The sequence below is a fragment of the Melanostigma gelatinosum genome, assembly GCF_949748355.1.
Source record: "Melanostigma gelatinosum genome assembly, chromosome: 6".
Lineage (NCBI taxonomy): Eukaryota > Metazoa > Chordata > Actinopteri > Perciformes > Zoarcidae > Melanostigma > Melanostigma gelatinosum.
Window position 1 is genome coordinate 12,524,084 of NC_136639.1, and position 22,144 is coordinate 12,546,227.

At 41.6% G+C, this 22,144-nt stretch overlaps 1 protein-coding gene across 1 annotated transcript; it reads right to left on the bottom strand.

The window, feature by feature from the left end:
- Window positions 1-2,138: 2,138 nt before the first annotated feature.
- antxr1a (ANTXR cell adhesion molecule 1a) lies at window positions 2,139-20,952 on the bottom strand. The gene is made up of 18 exons (XM_079269956.1): window positions 20,582-20,952; window positions 17,581-17,652; window positions 17,416-17,487; window positions 16,755-16,836; window positions 16,542-16,575; window positions 15,889-15,968; window positions 15,169-15,237; window positions 14,571-14,651; window positions 13,524-13,584; window positions 13,305-13,403; window positions 11,216-11,285; window positions 11,025-11,103; window positions 10,564-10,659; window positions 9,112-9,153; window positions 8,324-8,419; window positions 7,870-8,037; window positions 7,007-7,087; window positions 2,139-4,027 (listed from the first exon to the last, which is right to left on the bottom strand). The coding sequence occupies exons 1-18, from the start codon at window positions 20,704-20,706 to the stop codon at window positions 3,608-3,610; spliced, it is 1,827 nt and encodes a 608-aa protein (XP_079126082.1). The 5' UTR covers window positions 20,707-20,952; the 3' UTR covers window positions 2,139-3,607.
- Window positions 20,953-22,144: the final 1,192 nt, after the last annotated feature.

Genomic DNA, 22,144 nt, shown 5'->3' on the forward strand with positions numbered 1-22,144 from the left:
ATCATTTTATTCAATGTGTCCATCAGGCAAATTGGTGGATCCAAATGTTACAAAAAAAACATGATGCAATTTCTTTGTAATCCAAAATAATGTTAAGTGTATGGGTATTTTTCCAAGTAGGCCACTGACTGGTCTTGACTGACTTTTTTCCCTCAGTCCGCCCCTGAGTTCAGGGCGTGCATGCACAAATCCAGAAATAGACAGTTGGCCAAAGATTGTGCTTGATCATCAAATGTCACATTTTATTTCATTAGAATAAAACCGGGTAGTAGAAATCCAGTAACAGACTTAACGATGTTAAAAATATAATTTCTGGTCAGTTGTATGTACATTGTATTAAAAGAGTCCAAATTCACGAAACATTCAGGGTCTGCTTATTAGTGACGACGGATCCCCGACGGCTCCAAGTACTTGTACAGCGTAACCGGTCACCGTCTGTAAGGTGGACAGCAGTAGTCTGATGCATCCACTCAAAGTCATAATGGTGGAGACGGTGATTCTGAAGTTGCTGCACCATCTTGACAGGGTAAAGATGGTGCAGGGGCGGCAGAGTGCAGACACGGCGTGCAGCGCTGACAGCCACCTCACAGGTCTTCCTCCTCCAAAGCGCAAAGGCGAGGCGCTGCTGTTTCTGAAGGTCTCTGATGAAGCGCAGGTGAAGCAGTTTGGGTGTCGACGTTGGTCCGGTCCCTCTCGTGAGAAGAGCACACCTGCCAGCGTGAGCCTGAGGATTGCATTGAGCCGCAGCATGGTTGAAAGGTAAAAAGCTATACTCTTGGTGAAACCAAGTGCAATTCTCAGAAGGATTTCATTGCACTGACTAACCACAACAATGGCTTCAAGTGCAGCAACGGAGTAACTGCTGAAGATAGCCACAGCTCTGAGCCAATACAGCCTCCATGCTCCAATCACAAGGAGTTTTGTGGGCAGTCTTGCATCGAGAGTAAGCGTCATCTGTAGCAGTTCAGGTAACGTGCTGCAGTCAAGTCCTTCACCTGCATGTACAGACACGCCACAGCTGCTTTATGGTGTCTGAGCAATCAGCTGACACACCTGGTATTTATTAGATGTTAGCTGCATTCCAAATTGCATACTTTTTTTTGTTTTACTTTTAATACAAAAAAATCCTGCCTGCTGCTGATGATGGTTTAAAGTTAAAGTGAAAGCTTGAAACTGCAATAATGTCTCTCTCCTTTTGATGCATATTTAGAAATGGATAAGTACGTGAAGTTCAGTTTGATTACTGACTGATATCAGTGAATACATGTGTTGTTTTTTTTATAATCTATTCTAGCACGCAGGCCGACTGTAGGCCAGACACTAGTGAATGTTGGTTGAACACAAAGCTGGCGTCACGTATGGTGCAGCCAAATTCTGAAGAAAAAACTGTTCAAACTGTCAGTTGCAAATTAAGGTTTAGGATTTATCTCTGATTTTAACGTATAACAGAAACCAAATTCTTCCTAAAAACAGAACAGAACACCAAGGACTGTTGTTGGATTTTTATCATATGTCTGTGCAATAGTGATAATCTGTGATGTAATGTTTGTGTAGTATATTTTAGACATCTGTGCAGTAATTCTTAAGATAGAGTGCAAACAAAAGCCTGCAACAGACTCGATGACATCTTGCATTTAGTTTGTGCGACAAGAAACATTTACTGAAAACAGCCCGAGTTAAAAAAGAAATGTCCCTGCATGCTGTCAACCTTAAATGTTAAGTCACTTGTCCATTGTCTGTCCCCAAATTATGTCACAGACGATTAGCAGCAGGACACCTTTCCTGCAGCCTGTCCACATTTCCTGAGGATTAGATGGTGTCTAATATTTTCCGAGATAGCTCACTCCATTCGTGCATGTGACATAATGCAACATATGAACATCTGGGATTAGTTCGCCATGCTTTGCATATTCTTTTATCTTTTTTTCTATCACAGGGAGGTGCTCTGTGCTCTTTACAAATAACCAGTGTGTGAACCTGGTGATCCCAGTGGCAATTTCAACCGTCTAACTTATTGTGAAATAAAAGAAAATAGAATTAAAAGTGTAATAAGTGTTACAGAATATTGTGATATCTTATCTGAAGGATGAAAAGTGGCTGTTATCACATTGTCGAGAAGTAAATCACGCTGGTTTACTGGTCAGTAATTGTATTTGAAGAACAATACATGAAGACAAATTTAAAAAAAACTCCTATTCAATACACTTTGATTGTTTACTTTCATTTTGAATGAAACCAACAAAGGTGTGTACATGCTGTACTGTATTGGTGGAAAGTTACATCATACGGTCTTTTCAGTTTTGTCATGACATTTACATAAGACTCTCAGAGTGAAAGACGAGCTTGCAATCTGCACTGCATTCTGCTGAGACTCCTCTGATCACCGTCAAGGAACCGCTTCATATTAACCTTAAATTCCATATACTGAACTGTACAATGACCCATGAAACAGCATGCTTTTGTTACCTCCCATACTTTGAGAAACTGGAGGCACCTTGTGCAAAAAAAGCCAGATCATTTAGTTTAAGTTGATTAAACAGGCTGTCACGAATAGTCTCTTTCTTTTTGACACACACTCCCAGATATCTGAACACACATGGTTATATCAAAATGATGATTTACATAACACCCTTTTGCTAGAGGCCGTGGGTGGATGAGCAAGACGATGTGCAAAGCTTTTCCCTGACTGACATAATTCCGTACACATATTGACAGACATAGCGTATGCCGTGATTTCGGTCATCTTGGTCAGGTCAGTTATAGTAATAGGGCATAAAAAAACATTGTCTACTCTGATGTGCACAAAGATTAGGCCAGCTGTGACTCACATGAAGCCGGTTAATATGGCACTCAAGACAAAAGTTGCAAGAACAAGTTCACATATGTTGCATAGCTGTTTCAATACGCTTAGTGTATATGTGTTCATCAGCAATTACTGTTGTTTTTTAACCTCAAAAATGGAAAATGTGGTAAGTACAAAATGCATTTATGTTGTATAAAACAAGGTAGAAATGTTACAAAAAGTCAAACACTTGCATGCAATTGCCCAACATTCAAGAATACAAAAACTGGGATTTTCAGATTCTTCTAAATCATCCTGAAGCTGTTTGTGGAACATTTGCAACATGAGTCTTTTATCTCTTTTCTGGAAATGTAACACAGGCACATATTTTAGTGTCTCGATCATTTTGAACGTGACTGTGCTCCTTGAGAAGAGGCATGAGTTCAAGCCGTTCAGGATTCGTCTAATCTTGCGTACGCGTGGAAGTGACCACAGGGCCTGACGCAGCTCTGAGGACCAAGGAGGAAAATAATTTAGAGCCGGCCTGCATGATCTCATTTGTAGGGAATGTTGGTGTAATTCAAGCATCCGAGCAATTGCACTGTTGGGCTAAATGTGTACAAAAGTCACAGTAGACAAATAGCTGAAAACAAGTCCTCACTGGTCCACTTCACAAGGCAGAAAGACCACAGCCCACTGAGTGTGGCACAAGGCACTCGCAGGTCCTCGCAGGCACAATCAAGGATGGTCATGTGCTGATCGTTGGTGGGACTCTGGGTTGCCTTTTAAATTCTGTTAAACTCTCTCCCGTCTGCTCCCGGAGCTCTACAGGCCAGGGCGAGGTGGTGGGCGGGCAGGTGGAGGGGCTCGCCCCGCAGGAGGTCCCTGTGGAAGAGGAGGCAGGGAACCAGTCGGGGAGGCAGAGGGTGGAGGGGTGGGAGGGAGCACCGGAGGGTCAGGTATCTGCAGGGTGGTCGGAGGAAGAGCCCGGGTGGGAGGTGGCGTGTAAGGGGGAGGTGAAATGGGAGGAGTGGTGGCGGTGGAAGGAGGTGGTGGAGGCAGTAGTGGAAGGGTGGGGGAGGAGAACGTTGGAGATGATGGAGGGCTGCTTGGGGGAGGGGGGAGGGTGCCCTGCGGTGGAGGTGGAGTCCTGCTGGGAGGGTTGTAGATGGGAGATGAGTGATGGTTGTAGTGTGGGTAATGAGGAGAGGGAGACTTTATGCGGGTGAAGTTCATGCATCTGCCCTGAAATTTCAAAACAGACCTGATGTTAGAGCATATAGATAAAGAACCTTGCCATTCCTATTGTCTACACACACCTACGTGACTGCGTTTTAATATCAACAAACCTATAAATGCTGTAATTTTCAATCACAAGTTAATTATTTGTATGCTCTACTCAGCCGGACAAAATAACCTGCCACCACACCTCCCTTGTCCAAACCAAAGTGAGGTCATGCAAGAGAGACGATCATATTTCAGAAACAAGCTCCACCCTGAGAGCAGCTGCACTGAGGGGATCGGGGAGTTGCGGTGGACTGATGACAAGCGGGGCGAAGTTACCTCTGAGACAAAAACAGAGAGAATGTTACTTACTTACTTACATACAGCAAGGATGGGAAAAAAACTATATTTTTGTATTTAGTCATACAAAGTGCAGTTTTAGTGCAGTGAATATCATGGATTTCAAAATAATACATCACCCTTAAAATTACCTTGGGTTCTAGCGGATGCGCAACCATGAAACGGTAGTGGCGGAAGTGTATTAAAAAGGGCAAGAATTTGGGCAAGAATGCAAATGTGTTTAGCATACGACAAGATAAACGGGATTGATACTGCACGAGTTTGTAAACCAATGTTTTGATACAGCTTTGACGATGAACTGTATATAAGAAGCATTACACCGCCCTGAATTTAATTCAATGCATCCAGGATTTACTCTTGTTTACGACCGATTGTTTTCAAGAATTCAAGGCAACACGTGGTGAGTAATTGATCCACAAATGGTCATTTTAACGGTGAAGTATTCCTATGACGTCTCTCTTGCACTCCTGCACTGAATCATAGTTGCAGCCGACCTAAAAATCAGCCAATAGAAAACACATCTGTGACATAGTGTTTAAAGAGTGATGTTGAGTTTTTATCCCGATGTGTTGTGCCCTGTATGATTCCTTTACTCATTACAAAAATCCCCAGGTCATAAATAAATGACACGTTACGACACCCTGACTTGGGTTTCTCTCAAGGAGGCAGTAGGATCCACAGGCCTCCTCCATCCCACCACTGCATTCATTCAGGGGAAGTCATAAAAACAAGGCTTTGACAAGAGACAACCACAACACGCGTGTTTACTGCAAATCATCAAGGGTTCTAGAGCCGAGCTGTTTTTCCCAGTGCACTAATGAAGAGCTTTATAGTGTGGAGGACTCACTCGTACACTTCTATTACAGAGGGTGGTGTGTAAGCTGCACTTACTGTTCTTGGGGGTGGGGGGGGAGCAAAGGATGTGACCCTCTGAATGTTATTCTGTTGTTTGACTGAGAGTGCAAGATTGGTTCACCAGCTGATCAGTTTGCTTTAGGCCCCAGGTGTAGCTTCCTGTGCTCCTCTGCTTAAACTGAGCTTAGTGCTAGACTGCCAGTGCACTTCCTCCCACTGCACTGCATGTTACCTGGAAGCTGGCCTTGCTGACTGATTGGCAAATAGACAAGGGTTCATTAGATCACTCTGAAAAGAGGCCAAAGCTTAAGTCATAGCCAATTATTTCTTGTAATAATGTCACCAAACCAGAACCACAATTTCTGCTTGTTGTAGCCAGTTCATTACACATTATATAAACTTGACTGCCATGTGCCAAAGCATGCCATGCTGTCTTACAGTGGATTAGATCATAAAATGAATAGGGAACATGATTCCTAAAATGAGCATGGAAACACACCCCTGTCCTTTAACGTGCAGAAAGAAATCAGGACACTGAACTGCTCTACTTGCTTGTAGGTGTGTACGTGTTTTAGCACTGTTGCTAATTTTCTATCAGTCAGATGAGTCGTTAGCTGGTCCATAAAATGGTTTAAAATTAAGCCTTAAAAAGCCGTACTTCTTAAAAACACATACTATTGTATGGCATTCTGTGAGCTTGTTATCACAAAATATTTTGTAAGTAGATGATGCTTGCATTGAGTGAAATATTCCTATTTTAATAGCTACACCAACATATCAGATGGAAATATTCAACAACATTTATTGCATAATTTAATACACTATTCTACACTGTCAGTGTGACATACTGAAGTTGGTATCTTCTAGTTTCAGGTTTCAAATAATATAAATCTGGGGCTCCAGCCGAAAATGTTTGTCAAAAGCCTCAAATCGTTTCGGTTTTAGAAATAGCTTCAACTTCGTGTAATTTACATGGAGCAAAAGCTCTATTAAAGGGGAAATATTTATATTCATGTCTGCCCTAACATTGTCTTGGGGGGCTGTTTTATGCTACAACTACTATCACCACCATGCTATTCCCTAAAACAAAAAAAATCAAATTTAATTCAGTAAATGTTCTGTTCTTCTGTTGTTCAAGTCGCAGAAAAGGAAAATAGCACAATGTCAGTTTTTTCCAAATATGGTGAAGCCCCCAATGTTTACAACGTCTGGCTCCTCTGCTGCGGTGGAGTGAATGTAAACGTTTCTGAAGATCTTTTCTTCATCATCAACTTTGAGGGTAATAATTGCTCTTTGATCAACATTTCTTACTCAATGAAAAGTGAAGCATTCCATAATCTATTGCGGGGAGGGATTATAACAGACAGACTTCCCTCACACTCATTTTGTCAACACTTGTAGATCCCACAGTCTCAGACTACATGTCAGCTGCCAACTGCAGAGGTCATCACGCTGTTAACCACAACCCCCCCCCCCCTCCCGTTACAGCTGAGGAATTACATTTGCTTTTTTTTTAATAATGGCTTCCTCAGACGTCTTTACAATTCACTGTGCACTGTGGCCAGACGCTGCAGTCTAAATCCCAACGCAACACAAGTTTTCCCATGAGCCTCTCTGCTGTGCACACTTCATTGTTCACAGCTGGTGCATTTTTTCAACATTTTCAGACACAAAAGAATGGCCTCCTTTGCCAAATGCTAATGCGTAGCCAAAACCTTACATCAGGCAGTGAAGTTTAGGCTGATGAATGGTTTCATGCCTGTGGGGCTTTTAAGTAATCCTTACCTTGTCACCTGGATGAGGTCTCATTACAGACACACGGTCGTAGCCTTTTCTTAAAAGTACCCACAATGCATCCAGTTTGCTCTATGGAAACAGAGAGGAAATCAAACTGTTAAACCATTTAATTCGTCTCAAAATGACCTTTATTCTTAAAATCAAGTTTCTGTTATTGACTCTTTCGTTTTTTCTCCTGGCCACTCATAAGCACAGATCTCGAGCTCGAGTATTATCCGACTCCTCCAGCCACTTCACAGTGACAAACTGAAATGTTTTCAGTTAACTGACTCTTCATAGCTTTTAAACTCAGCAAATACTTTGAGGATAAGGGCAGAATTTGCAGCTGTTTTTCCTCACAAAACTGCTGGCTGTGCAGCTCTGCTCCCTGGAGGTCAGTCCAACAGAAGTCTGGTTTCTATTAGCAATCCCCCGCTGACTGCATGCTTCGGAGCGACTCCTTTAACCCCATGCTGGCTTTGGAGGAAGGGACTGTGTACCAGTAGTCACCTAAGCATTATTACCTTAACACATCTCATGCTACTTTCACTACGGCATTTTAATAATGCTATTACTTACACATCCTCAGCCAGATTAACATGAGGTCATTTTTAAAAGATGTTGTACTTGCAGTTCACATGCATACAAAACATTTATCCCAGAGAGCTCCAAAACCATGAATACTTTAATAATTGAATGTAAGCTGAGCTATATTCATACACTTCTTCAAACAAATATCTTACAAATCCTTTACAATTATTTTTAATGTTTAGCAGTTGAAACTAATTGTTTCTATATGTTTGCCAGTTTTAGTTGTTGACTTGAAAGAGCATCTGCAGACCAGACAGTTTTCCTCCCGGCTGGTACTTTACCTTGATGGGTGAGTACCACTTGCGTGGCCGTGAGGGTTTGTGCATGCCGTTGTTGAGAATGCGTGTGGGGGCCTCCACATAGTCCTGTTCAGGCATCTTCACTTTGGCATTTTTGGCCTTTTCCAGCTTTGCTCCTTCTTCGGTGGAGCCTTTCTCACCCCAGCGGACCTGATGACAGAGTATGGAGAGTCAGAGATGTACGACGGTGCCACACACACACTGCAGACGGTCAGCAGTGTATAATTGTGAATCTGTCTGACTTGAAGTACATCAGTGAGATGTGTAATTAAAGTGAATTTGATTGAAAGTACTAGTGTCTGAAAGTGGGGTCGTCATAAATCAATCAAAATTCATTTTTAACAACTCCAATGTGTAAACTTGTAACATCTCATCAGATTTCTTTTAAGTCCCTTATCTGTGTTCGTTAACACAACAGATGGTTTATGGATCTAACCTCCATCCTTTTGATTCCTCCAACTCCTCTTCCTCCGTAGTAGGAGGCGTCTACAGTCGGCCATTTCTTCTTAGGGCCTTCAAAGTCTTCATCATCCTATGGGAGAGTGACAGGAAGTAGGTTTTTTTGTGTAATGTATTAATAAACCATTTAACAAGCTAATCTTTTACTGTTTTTACATGAATGTGCACACCGCTGCCTGGTACAAATGCCCTCTCACTGGTCACCATTAAAATCTCTCCAAAAGCAGCCCTTATTTTTGTCCCCTCTGTACTCGTTGTCAGATCAAAGGAATTACAAAGCCCACCGCCATAATGAAGGCTAAAAGTTGTATGTGAAGCCATGATTGTCATGTTAAACGTAATTTTCAGCTTAATTGGTGCAAATAAATGCAGCCTGACGTGTCCCACAGTCGCATTGTAGGTTGCTGTTATTTCTTGGGCAGTTAAAATGTATTTTATTAACAATAATTTGTTGATCAAATTCATGTGAAATGATGTCATCTGTCAGTTTAATTTCACTAAATATTCCATGAAGGTCCAAAAAGCTCCAGAGGAAGGGATGTGGTCAGGATTTCACTGTTATTTGAAGAGGGCGTTAACTCACATTGGATTAATTACTAAATGAGTGAAATCAGAGTTTTATACCAAGAAGGGAGTGAATGGCGTCGCATTGTCATTGAGGTTTAAGACACACAACCGAACACTGGCAGCGGTCTCAATCTAAAAAAGATTGCTTTTCTTTGGAGTCATAAGAAACAGATTGAGTGGAGACGGTGCAGCTCATACCGAACTCTCCTCCAGAGCTGGTGGTGGGGGTTCATGGATGATCTGTGGAGGGGGGGAAAAATGCATGAGAGGAGAAGGAGGGAAGGTTTTGTTTTTTGTCGGAAGACCACAAATTTCACAAACGCATGTATCAAAATGGATTTTCATACAGTCTGCATGTCACTGCAATGTGCAACAGGATGGTTACACAACAACATGCAACTGAGGATTTTTTTTTTTTCCTCCAAGTCTCTACTACTTAACAAGAGCGAAGCACTGACCTACAAATCTGCTGTCCATATTTTTGGGCATGAGATTGTTGATTGGGAGAAGGGAAGAGTAACAGGCTCTCATGATTATTGTATTATTTGATCTTATTTTAGTTTCATGCCTTGCACTATCCCCTCCATATCTTTTCCTGTCGCAATATGGGCTGTCAGTGTGTGTTTTCACAAGTGCAATAGGCCTTAATTAAGACAGTTTCTTCTACATTAACTGCACTTGGCAAATTAAGCGGTTCTGATTCTTATTTGTGATTTTCCTCAATGCTTCTCCAAATCCTGCAACACAAAACGTTTCCCCATGGTAACCTCTCATCGCTTTCCTAAACAGACTTGCTGCACGGACTTGAATTTGTAACTTAATGGACTAGAACAGAAAAAAAGTAAAGGGAGGGACAGCCATGTTGTTAAAGCTGACATCGCTCTCTGGCAGTTCTCAACTTTCCTGTTTCCAGAGCTGGAAACATTGGACTGGATTCTGAAGAGACACGATATACACACTCTTCATTTGAAAGGAGAAATACTGTTTTTGACAGCAAGTGGCTGGTTGAAGGAGAGTTTACTGAAATGTTGTGATGCTGGCAGGATGACAACTGTCTAAATAATGTCACAGGCATGTTTTTTGTCTGTCATAAAAATACTTCTCATGACACTTTTTATTTATGGTGAGTTATCTTGCTTCTCAAAATCTCATAGTAACAGAATATCAAACCAAAACAGTTTATTTGAGTCTTTCTTTCCACACCACTAGCTGGAAATTCAAATTTAGGTCTGCCAGTGAATATACTGAAAAACTATGAAGAGGTGAGACTCGGAGGTCACCTACTGTGACCTATAAAAACATTATTTAAACAGCAGCATAATTACTAAAACACACGTTCACCCGGTGGCCTTGACCTTTCTGGCTGTTGCCTAAATCTAGTTGTAAGATTTCAAACGCCCTTATTGACTCATAGCCTCTAACCTTCTCACCATGGGAATGTTGTTTAGGTTAATGCGAAGCCTTTGTTAGCCAGACAAAAGAGACCTGGAAAATACATTCATCTCCGTTTTATTGTTCACGAGCACTATCACTTCATTCTGAAAGTGTTTGAAGCCATCGGCAATTTGAAAAGAGTAGACCAGAAGCTCTCTGTCAAGCAGCATGTGTGCATGTTATTATTGCACTAGTTTAAGTTTTAAGAAAGCTCACCACAGTGCAGCAGAGAGGCCAGAACCACCAGAGGAGAGCCAAGACCAGGAGCAGCATCAGGATGAGCAGAGCTATGGCCAGGATGGTCCCATCAGACTGTGACAGAGACGGACACGTCAACACAGACTCTGAAAATGTAGAGCACTACAAGTATGGAAACCACTTCTCTCGGCTTTTGTTTTTATCTTCAATGGAATCTGCTGATGCTGAAAAACTTTATTTATTCATCATCCTAAATTTGTATTATACTGTTTTGCTTTGGGTTTACGAGTTTGTTGTCCAGTCTGGTTGTTAGCAGTGGCGGACTTGGGCTGTCTGAGGGGCAGGGGTGAAAAATATTAAAAGGGCACCAGCTGCACTGGAAGGCCCGCCAGTTTTTTTTTTTTTTACAGTTGTAATGCGCCATTACCCAAATGAATTAGGTTTCAAAGCCAAATGCTGGTACTTTATATTGTACTTACACAGCCCACAGTGGAAATGGTAACTGAACTGGAGATGAAGCTGAGACCTTCATTCATACTGACATAAAGGTTTGCTGCCCTGGAAAGGAAAAAGAAAAATGTCTCGGCTGTCATTTATGCCGTGCCGTAGAAAAACAGTAGATGGTGTCATATGAAACCCCACATTTATTTGAATACATTACAGGACTTACATCCCCTCCTCTTGAAGTACTGGTGCAGGGCAGAGAAGATATGTATCTTCAACAATCAAAGGCTTAACCACTAGAGAAGAAGATGGAAAGGAGTCATGAAAATGAAGAATCAGCCAAACATTCCAGTTTCAACAGTCGGTAGTTTTCATTCACATATATAGATCCTGAACCGGTTTTACCCATAAATCATGACCTGAATCACCCTTCAGATCATGTCATTGTTTAGCCCGCTTACAGTGTTAGTTTATTGACTGGATAATGCCACATGACTTCATTGTAATTCAATATGTATGCTCATGTTAACAGAAGTTAAATGATGTCACGTCTTTCACTGTGACTTGGTAAACAAACTGACTTGAGTGTTTTTCAAGACAAAAGCTTTGTTGTCTACTGTTTGAAGACATCTGCATGACTCTCAGAAACATCCAAAACAGCTTTTGTTTTTCAGGCAAATCTAAATCATCTCCTTGTCCAGCTGGCTTTTGGGAAAGCTGCTCCAACAAACATCATCACCCAAGCCTGTCTGTTTATCCTGGCAGGCAGAGAGCATACCCCAGAACTGCGGAAATCAACACAAGCAGCCGGGTCACGACTGCTCTTCTCTAGAAACACCATGCAGGAGGGGGAGGGAGGGGAGGGGAGGGGAGGGGGGCGATCAACGCTGCCAAAAAACGGCTCACAAACTGGGCCAGATATGATCCCATTCAAAGATTCATCTCTGCGCCCACATTGTACTCAGAATGGCCATACACTATGTTCAATGACGAAAAGGCCCGAGAGCCTTCTAAAGGACACATTATAACAAAGTCCAGTAAAAAGCTGAGGGGGCCTGAGTCTGCAGATTTTCTCTGCATAAATCAATTGAGGATAAAGAGGCTCCCAGAGCCCATTTCATGATGTTTTATTGGACCGTTTACTCCCCAAGTCAACAGAGAGGTCATATTTTACGATGAGGTGCAGACAAGACAAGTGCCTATAGACATCAACCTTAACCATGAGGCTAATTGGAATTACTGTTTAAGATGGTGGCAGATGTACAATATCTGAGAGATTATTCACTGGGACGGACTCCAGATAAGCTCACCCAGGCCTAATTATTTACATTTAAAGTTTACCCCTGATGTGAAGAAAACAAGTTCCAGAGGATTGCGTATGAACAATCTAGAGAAGTGAATGAATCTGGAGGAGGATTGCACAAGCACAATGGGATTGACATAAGGAGATGATTTCACTCAAATTGTTTCCATGTCCGCTGCAGTCGGAAAGAAGTCGGATGTTGTGTCGTGCAGAAGTAATTATGATTCAGAGGAATTGTTAATGTGTCATTAATACTGACACAACTTTACTGTGTTTACAAAAAATGAGATTTAAAGAGCAAGACGCTTGTGCTGAATGTTGATGGCGTCACCAAAATAATCATTATTTAAGAGAAAGAAATAGTCCCTCTGGTTAGCTAGTAACTACTACATGTGGGCTAGCATGATATATTAAAAATGACAGACAAGATCTGAGTATATGGAAGACAATGAACTCCAGTTGACTAAAGACATTGAGATGCACTGACACGCCATCAGGTTAAACACATGTGTTCACCACTTCTCTCTGAGAGGAGCAGACATTTTGTCTGCACTTCATTACTGGTACTTTGCAATTAGACCAGCACCTTCTGCAGCTACTGTGGCATGCCTGGTAGGAAGTGGTTTTATTACAGTAAACCACCAATAAAAGAGCATGGGGAAACTGGCTGTATCCATAAGGCCTTTTCCCCCTTCTACATAGTGTGTGGTTCTCCTGTATCTCCTGTTTCTGGTTTCTTTCCAAGCTGTAAAATTGTGTTTATAACAACAAAAAAGACACAATAACACCAGCATGGCTGTTTGTTTGATCACAGCGGATTCAAGCTGTGCGATTGACTTTGTATTCGACTTTTGAGAAGCTCAGTTAAGTGTAATTTAGATGAATTTTACAATTTCCCAGCAAACTCACATTTATTCCACGTTTTCCCAGTTAAAACACTCATGTGGGTTGAAAAAGTGCATGTAGGGAATCAGACTGTTGTTTCAACACTGTTCAGCTATGTTTCACTCACTCTTAGTGAGGGTGTCGTTGATGCGGAAGCTGCACAGGACCTTATCGACGCTGCGAGCGTGGAGGAATCCATTTCCTCTCACCACCACTTGGAAGGACTCTGAGCGAGGAGAGGAGACACACAAATGACACCCCAAGATGACAGTTCATCAGTTCAAGATATTTCCAATCAGACACTCCAGTACCAATGCTGTACCAAAGTCCATCTTCCTTGTCTTACCTCCTGCACAGATACTAGAGGGCTCTGCCGCCAGGATCTCGATACAGGACTTCTTCAGGATCTGAGGAAATGAGGATAATGGAGCATTTATAAAGGTGCAAGACACGTGATTGGCAGGATTTCAATATCCTCTTAACGGCTCTCAACATGGCAAACTATGGCAAACGTGCTGACAGAGCCAACAGCTCAGTCCCGGGTATGTCAACAAAGCAAGTAGCTGGGATAACAACACGCACAGAGGGAGAGTTACTTCATTGGCTGTTCAGGTAAACTATACTATATGTTTACATAGCAGTTCTTTGCTGCTGTAACAATGCTCTGAATGCTGTATATTGCTCATTAAACACCACGACAATCTGTTTTGGACTATCTACTCAGTCACAGCAGTGACTTTTATGTGCCTATTAGTTAAGCTTATGTCGCTGGGGTCTCTGGCCATGATGTTTCCATCTCCTCTTGTTTTTGTTGTGCAAAATGTATTTGTGCTCGCTGCTCTCCAGGATCATACCAAGTATAATCCTGGAGATGAACAACACTGATTCATGACCCTCTGCTCCGCCACGCACATGATCACATGACAATCCTCAGCAACAGCTTTGAGTTTGCTGTTAATCTGCTCCAGATGACAGTTGCCTGGCCTTTAACTCTGCTCAACAAACCTTGTTTCCCAGTAACAACAGCCCTACGGGTCAAACTGCTTTTGGCTTCTAGAGCTAGCAAATACAAAAATTGAAGTCAACACCAGTGAGGTGGGTCTTAAGAGAAGCAGCACACACTTTGATCGTGTTTGGCCAGACGTCATGAACAAAGACAGGAATGTCCCTCCATGGATGGAGTAATTTATCCTGCTTTGAATCTGTTTTTGTCTTGTTTCCTGTTTGCTCTTTGAGCAACGTGTTGATAGATTAAAGACGAAGTGAGATTATGGAGAGATTATGAAGTACATTAAAGCAAGATGATTTCCTTTGGACGACGAACTTTACGTGTCAACCGTCTAGTTGGCAAGTGCTGTTAGAACAAGTTTGTGGGCCGACCTGAAGTACTCACCGAGTCGATGACCCCTTGCAAGGCCTCAAATCCATCGTTTACTGGGAAAACGTGGTCCTTACTATCAGCTATATTTGCCAGCTGGAGAGGAGACAAGTCATTACAATCAAAAGCGACTGACAACTGCACACTTAGTCGTTCAAGACACGTGATTTGTTAAGTTTACAGCAGAACTGATTACAGGAGTAGCTCATATGAACACAATCAACAATATCACCAAATTTCCTTTTTTTAGAGGGCAAATTAAACAATTTTCACTCTACATAATAAATGTAAAAGAAATAAATCTTCTTGACTCACACTGTGATCATTAGGCTATAAAATATGTGAATCATTTGATGTATGTCCAATGTCCTTATCAGAACTAAACATTTACTGCAGTCCTGCATCCTGAGGGCTCATTTGCTGTGTTTTTATAGTTATATTAAATAGTTTTTACTGATATCAAAGTAATGCAAAGCACTTCTAAGTACTCAAAAACAATGGTTTCAATATTTTCAAATTAAAAGCTTGAACTCTTTCGTTCCATTTCACTGGCTGAAGCTTAGACATCATGAAACATAAAGGTACAGACTAAGACAAACAAAAGAACAACAACCTGTGTCTCATTGAAGTCCTTCACCCCCACACAGTAAACAGAGGCACCCAGACTTCTGGAGCGGTTGGCCTGTCAAGTGTGCACAGATTCACAGCAAAAACAGGAAGAAGCTCAGCAACTGGGTTTAATTACACCTCTGCATTGCATAACATCATCCAAAACAAAGTAAAAAACAAGGCTTGTGTTTGTCGAGGTTTCACTACAAGTTGAGGAACACCGTGTTCCCGATGAATAATATTATTCAGACGTCATATATTGATAGAAATGTCACACAGACGCCTGAATGCCAAACAGAACACATGAGCCAAATACTTTACAAGTGTTGATGCCTGTGGCTGACTCTGAATGACCGTCAAGTGGATCATTTCCAGCTACTGGAATCGTAAACCTCCCTCCATCCCTGCTGTCAACATGTCTGAGGGCACTCAAAGCTGATTTAATCCATAGGCCTTCACACACCTTTACCTGTTGTATATAAATGGTATGAGGAGCCAATAAATCATTAGATAGACAACTGTGTGCAGCTGTGAGGAGAACGACTGGGCTCTGACCTATAAATCTGCCAGACATGCTCTGACCCCATTTGCCAGACTAAAGTAGGAAGATCAAAGTGGTGCTGTATAGGGTGTCAGTGTTTGATCTGATCCAACACATTCTCAGTCACTGTTACACCTGGTTATGATTTGTGAGACCCATTTAATCTCTCGTTATCTCGCTCACCTCTCTCTCAGCGTAGTAGAAAAGATCCTCGTGCAGCTCACCATCCGTCAGAGCTATGATAACACTGGCGCTGCGATAACCTGCAGACAGAAATTATTTGTTCACCCCTGCTGCAATTTCACATCCTTATCTTATCCTCTGTTGCAAATAACCATGCAGAAGTATTAAGATTACTGCCATATTGTAGGAATGCAAAATCTAATCGCTTTACTGATAGCATCCAAATCTATTATCAGTTAAATCCCTCTTACTGATAAATGAACACACTCCACTCAAAATCCTTCATTAGGTTAGTAACCTTGAGCTGTGAGCAGGTTGTTCAATTTAATTAGTTTGGAAGCCTGAAGCCATCCTTTTTTTTAATGGAAAGACAAAAACGTTTCACTCAATGCAGCAGAACATTTTTATTGTTCTTTGTATTTATAATCATCTCACAACCCCTCAGATGTCTCTTGCGACCCTCTTGGGCGGCCTCCTGGTTGGGAACAGCTGACTTAGTATAACCATAGTATAATATTATATCATAAAATAAATACCCACTGAAATAGACAATTGATTGCTTATTAATTCATCATACCATCAAAAAGTCCTGTTTTATCCTAATTTACTTAAAGCAGTTTAAGCCTGTCTAAGTAAAGAAAAGTCATACACACCATCAGTGTTTCCATAGTATATCTGCTCGCTGGCCTGTGAACAAAGAAACGCTGGTTTGAAACAGGAGACTATTTATCTGGCAGCATGCAGTACATAAGAAACTCCTCCACGAGCTAACACAATGCAACTCTCTGCACTGTGTGGTGTTTGTGCTGGAGCCAGCTCAGAGATAAAGATGCCAGTTTGGAGTTGGACATGCAGAGGCCTCTCACCCTCAGGATGCCCTCATGCATGAAGGTGTCCCCCCCTGGAAGAACCCTGTAGAGCTCCTCCAGACCTTTACGAATGCGTTCCCTGAGCAGATAAAACAGAAGAGGACGAAGCATTGTTGATAATCTAATCTAATTGAAAATGTGTCAGTTTTTGTCAGATTCATTTGTGAACATATTCTTTTGAATTAAACCAGACACTTCAAGGCACGGTAACAGAATAATAGTTTCCATAAGGGCAGCATTTGCGGAAATATACCAGCAATGTGTAACCAATGAATGAATTGAAACAGTGTTGGTTTGTATTGGCTCGAGATAGACATGCACATCGACAGGAAATTAGCCCTGTGAAGAATACGAGACGATAAGAGGGAAGCAGCGAAACAGTGAAAATGTTTTGTGACAGTGCTGTGAAAAGATGAGACTTGTATACTGCCCACAATGTGTCCAAAACCACATGATGAAGTACGGTAGTCCAGACTGATGACACTACAGACAGATCACAGTGAAGGAAAGTATCTGTCTGGAATCTTCTTGGTCTTAAAGTTATGAGCGATCATAACTCTGCTGCCTGTGTCCAAATCCGGCATTTCAATAGTTCCTCTGAGCTGCATGATGAAAACAGCAAAGGATTAAAAGTGGTTTTGAGGGGATCTGCACCCACCTGTCTTCTGTCAGGCTCATTAAGATCCTTCCCTCGGTGGAGAACACAATGAAGGACATCCGCAACTGTGGACTGGAAGAAGGAGAACAGAGAAATATACTTGGCTAGATCAGGGATCATTTCTATGTTTTCCCACACTTGACACAATTATATTGTTTTTTTTACCTTGTGAATTTATGAGCTAGATGTTCAACGAAGTTGTAGATTTCTGTCCAGTGATTCTGCACACTCCCAGATCTGAGAAGAGAAAAGAGAAATGTATGTGACGATGTCTTTTTCAACCAATGCTGGGCATTTAAGTTGCTCGACCCTTTTTTTGTTCTACTGTTTGAGTGATCAAATGAACCGTAGACCCTGGACGGATTATGAGACAATGGGCCCCACAGACATTTAAAAAGTCTGCCATGCCTCTTACATAGGAGCAAAATGATTCATCCCTCTGAAGAGTTTTTGTGTCTCTTTGTAGGCATTTTGTGTCTCTGTGTAGACATGGGTGTCTCTGTCGTCGTCTTGTGTCTCCTTATGGTCATTTTGTCTCTTTGTAGCACTTTTGCATCTCTTTATGGCATTTTGCCATCTCTTTGTAGTAATTTAGTATCTTCTTGTGATCATCTGTGTCTCTTTGTCATTCTTTTTGTGTCCCCATGTAGAAGACTTGTTGTCATATTGTATGTCTTTGCAGTCGTTTTGTGTCTCTGTGGTCCGTTTGTGTTGCTTTACAATCGTTTTGTGTTTCTTTGTAATTGTTTTGCGTCTCTTTGCAGTTTTGCATCTCTTTGTAGTAGTTTTGATTTTGAAGTAGTGATTTTGCATCTCTTTGCAGTCATCACCCCCTGACCCCCTGACCCCTTGGGCCTGTGCCCGGTAGGTCGGTAATCCATCTGTGGTGTAGACTTCTAAAGGGAAAAGGAGAATAGAAAGAGCCTGCATGACTAAATGCTTTGGGCAGCACTGCTGGTTTCCTCTGAGGAGTAGCAATGATGTCGTGCTCCTCAGATTACTGTTAACATCTTTATAATGCACCTGCAATTACATCAGTGTTATTGGCGTCAGATGAAAGTACCCTCATTAAGCCTTCATGCAACCAGCTCTGTGATCACAACCAGGTCGGTGTGGATGTCAATCATCTTGCACTCTATTCCCTCTTTGCTAATGAACTTCAAACTGACCTGCTGCTATTCACATTTTTAGACAATGTTTTTATTGGCTTGTATAGCAACGGCTACAAAGTCCTCTGCTGGGAACAAAAGATAAAGGGATCCACGAATGAGGTGGAGAGAAGTTTCTCAGTATTGTTATCATCTAATTTAGTTATCTGGAGACATCAGTGTACAGTTGTATCTGTTAAACAAATAACAGCTCGTGAGCTTGCATGTTACAGTGTTGATGCTTAACAAAATGTCTTTCATTTAAACTGTGTTTTTATAACCTCACACCCACATGCAACATTTCTCAAAACACCTATGTTTCCACTGTTACCATGACACAAGTCTCCGCACAAACAGCCCAGCCAACAGGCCAAAATATTGGAACATCTAGATGTGATGGAGAAAGAGCAGTGCAGAGACGAAGAGGAGAGAAGAGACGAGGGCAGACATTGCAAGAGCACAGTGAGAGCAGGTAGAGGACATCAGTGCTAAAAGGTAGCGGAGCAAGCTAAGATCCTGAATGGAGAGAAAAGACAGAGAAAAGAAAAGCTAATGCAGTGAATTGATGCCCGGCAATACACGCTGTAAGGTCACACATATAATGTAAGTCTGTGTTGTTAAAACATGGCTCATGCTATCAATTACTCTCTATTGCACTCGATTGACTAATTTCCCCCCAGAGACACAGCAGGACCTGGAAGCGACACTAACATGTAATGTAGGACAACTGGAGGCAGAGCTACAGAGAGAGGGAGATGGCAGACTGCGATCCTCCAGTCCCATCATCCAGATAAGAAAAAGAATCAGTTGGAGGATACATTTTTGGTTGACCTAGTTAGCAAACATTTTGGCTTGTGGTACAAAAAAAGAAATGAAATAAAAATAAGTCGTTTGAAGCCAGGTTTGCAAAATACAAAGGTCAAAAGCACTCTGTTACGGTCCAAAAGCAACATCTTGGGTAAGTTAACGGTCAGTGCCAGTGGAGCTGTGTGCATATTTATCTACTGAATTAAGTGCTTTCTCTTCGAGTCCCAGTCAGGAATACTCGGGTGAACACTGTTCATTTACAACATTGGTCCCCCTTTGAAAACATTTACTGTTTTCACTTGACTGGCTTCGTTGATGAGATTGCTCAATAATTTAAGTTTTACCAACAAATGCATCATGTATATACCGCTCAGCTGCAAAAACGCTGCGAAATTAAAGGAAGCATGATCTCATCAAGATGTTAAACGCTCAGTGTGGTAGTTTTGATCAGGTGTTTATGATGCATGGCTGAAAGGAAACACAGAGATCCCCATAAATAGGTGAGATAAACATGGAAACTATTTCTAAATCAAGACCAACTTTGCAGGGAGGCCAAACATCCTGTACATGAGATACACAGACTATGATGGAACTCCAAGAAGATGAGGAGATATAATGATGCACTTACTGGCAAGCCAGGCTGGATAAAAAGTGCCCACGTGGTATATGTTATGTTAGTGAGGATGAACATAAAACAAGCACAGTGCTTGCAGTCTGTGCAGCCTGCAACTGACTGATGAATGGGGGAAACATCTATCTAACACACCACTTACTATCTGTAGATACATGCCAAGCTAAACTGCAGATCGAGGCCTGTCAGAGCAACGCATCATCAATCAATCCATACATTTTTTTTCTGCATGACAGGACACCAGAGGTCTTAACAACAACAGCAATGGTGATGACATCATGAAAACCATTTTGGCAGACCAGATGGAGAAGCACAGAAACAAAATAAAATAATGCACATGTACTTTATGCATTATTATGCTTCCATGAGGTGTGTTCAATTCAAGTCAAGCTCAGCTAATGGTGATGAATATTTATTTTTTTATGATTAAAAAAATAAGAAATTGCTCTTATTCAACCCACTATATCAACTAATGTTCCTCATATACTTTAACATGAATGGCGTTCACTTGTTAACAGAAGCCATCCTATTCATCCATCCCCTCTTTTGTGACTCAGGTTATGTGTGTTAGATAACTCACTTGTCCAAAACAAAGTAGAGATCAAAGCCTCCGAAGCATGATGACGATTCAGCAGCAGTAAGAGCAACCAGCGCAGCGCCAAACACCACTGGAAACCAGGAGCTTCTACTCCAGCACAAAGTCATTATTCAAGCTGAAGAAAATTGCAGAACGTCCATCAAGAAAAAGCTGCAAAGTTAATCCTCCGAGCAGATTCTTATTTCCACATGATTGTTCCCATATAAAAAAAACAATAATCCAAAGGAGAGCAGTGAGTGTATCTTATAGAGGTTGAAGTGGAGGGGAGAGAGAAAGCATGAGTGTTGTGGGTCTCACTGTTGTTGGGACCCTCTCATCACTGAATCCGACACGGCATGCACAAAGATGAGGAGAGCTCCACAACCTTCCACGCTCGCTGCTTTTTGTTAATGACAAGACCATGCAACAGAGAGATCCTCAGACCCTGTATGTCTAACTCTGAGAGACTCTGCAATACTCTCTTTGCATTTTTAAGTCTCTCTCCCTCTCTCTCTCCCTCGCTCTCCCCCGCTCTCTGTGTAGAGGAAGAATGGGATGAAGAAAATTCATTGAATACATCAGAATCTGCTGGCTCGTCCTGCCACCTGGTGGCTGCTTTTCAACCACTAGATACATATACACTTGGTGAACCAGAATACCGTGAACCTACAATACATTAAATACTACCTTTGTGAAGCCCACAATGTTTTAGAGAAACTGTGTCAAAGAGGTGTTGACTCATCTCTTGATGTGGTGTTGTGATGGATTGCATTACTCTGCTTTTAATGAAGGGCTCAGTCTTTTTATCAGTGGCCAAATTGGGATTTGGCCAGTGTGTCTGCAGGGACCTTTGGCATTAAATAAGGCGAAAAGGTGATCATTTTACTGGAAGAGGTCACTGTCTGTATTTGCTGAATACAAACTTGTTTGAGGAAAGTTAGTTCTTCTGCTTTTACATGACTTTGAAAATGTCAAATTATTTTGGTGCCACTCGACATTCTGGCAGACACATGACCTTTCGTGACATTTCATACTCCGTCTGACTTTCCTTTCTCATTATTTTTGAAACAAAGTTCATTTCGTGTTTGCTTTACTTTACTACATTTTGAAACATCTGCTAAACTCTTATTAGCTCTGGACTTCCACTGCTGTTAACCAGCACATCTTTAAACAAACTGTAAATGGAAACACACAGGTTCCCCACACCTTTAATTGTAAAAACGTAGGTGATCCCCTAACTTTTCATCATGCTATCAGGTCAAATTCTCAATGTGTCCAATGCTTTTATGGAGGATGCAAATTAGCAAATGTTAGCGAGCTAGCATGCTGAACTATGGTGAGCATGGTGAACATTGTACTGCTAAACATCAGCATGTTTGTCCTTTAATTATCAGAATCTTGCCATTCTGGCAGAGCATTAAGCCAAAAGCAAGCACACTGTGCCTCAGTACTGCCTCACAGTGCCGCTAGTGTGGAGCTGCATAGATTTACATGCTGACTTCTTTTTTTTTCAGTGTGACACCATGAAACTGTTTTTGATGACATTCTAGCTTGTGTTCGATGTTG

Coding starts and splice junctions, on each gene's coding strand:
- antxr1a (XM_079269956.1), bottom strand. CDS start 20,706: ATGACTTTGTGCTGGAGTAGAAGCTCCTGGTTTCCAGTGGTGTTTGGC. Junction 17,653..20,581: donor CTCTACTTTGTTTTGGACAA/GTGAGTTATCTA, acceptor TTCTCTTCTCAG/ATCTGGGAGTGTGCAGAATC. Junction 15,969..16,541: donor ATACTATGGAAACACTGATG/GTGTGTATGACT, acceptor TTCTGTCTGCAG/GTTATCGCAGCGCCAGTGTT.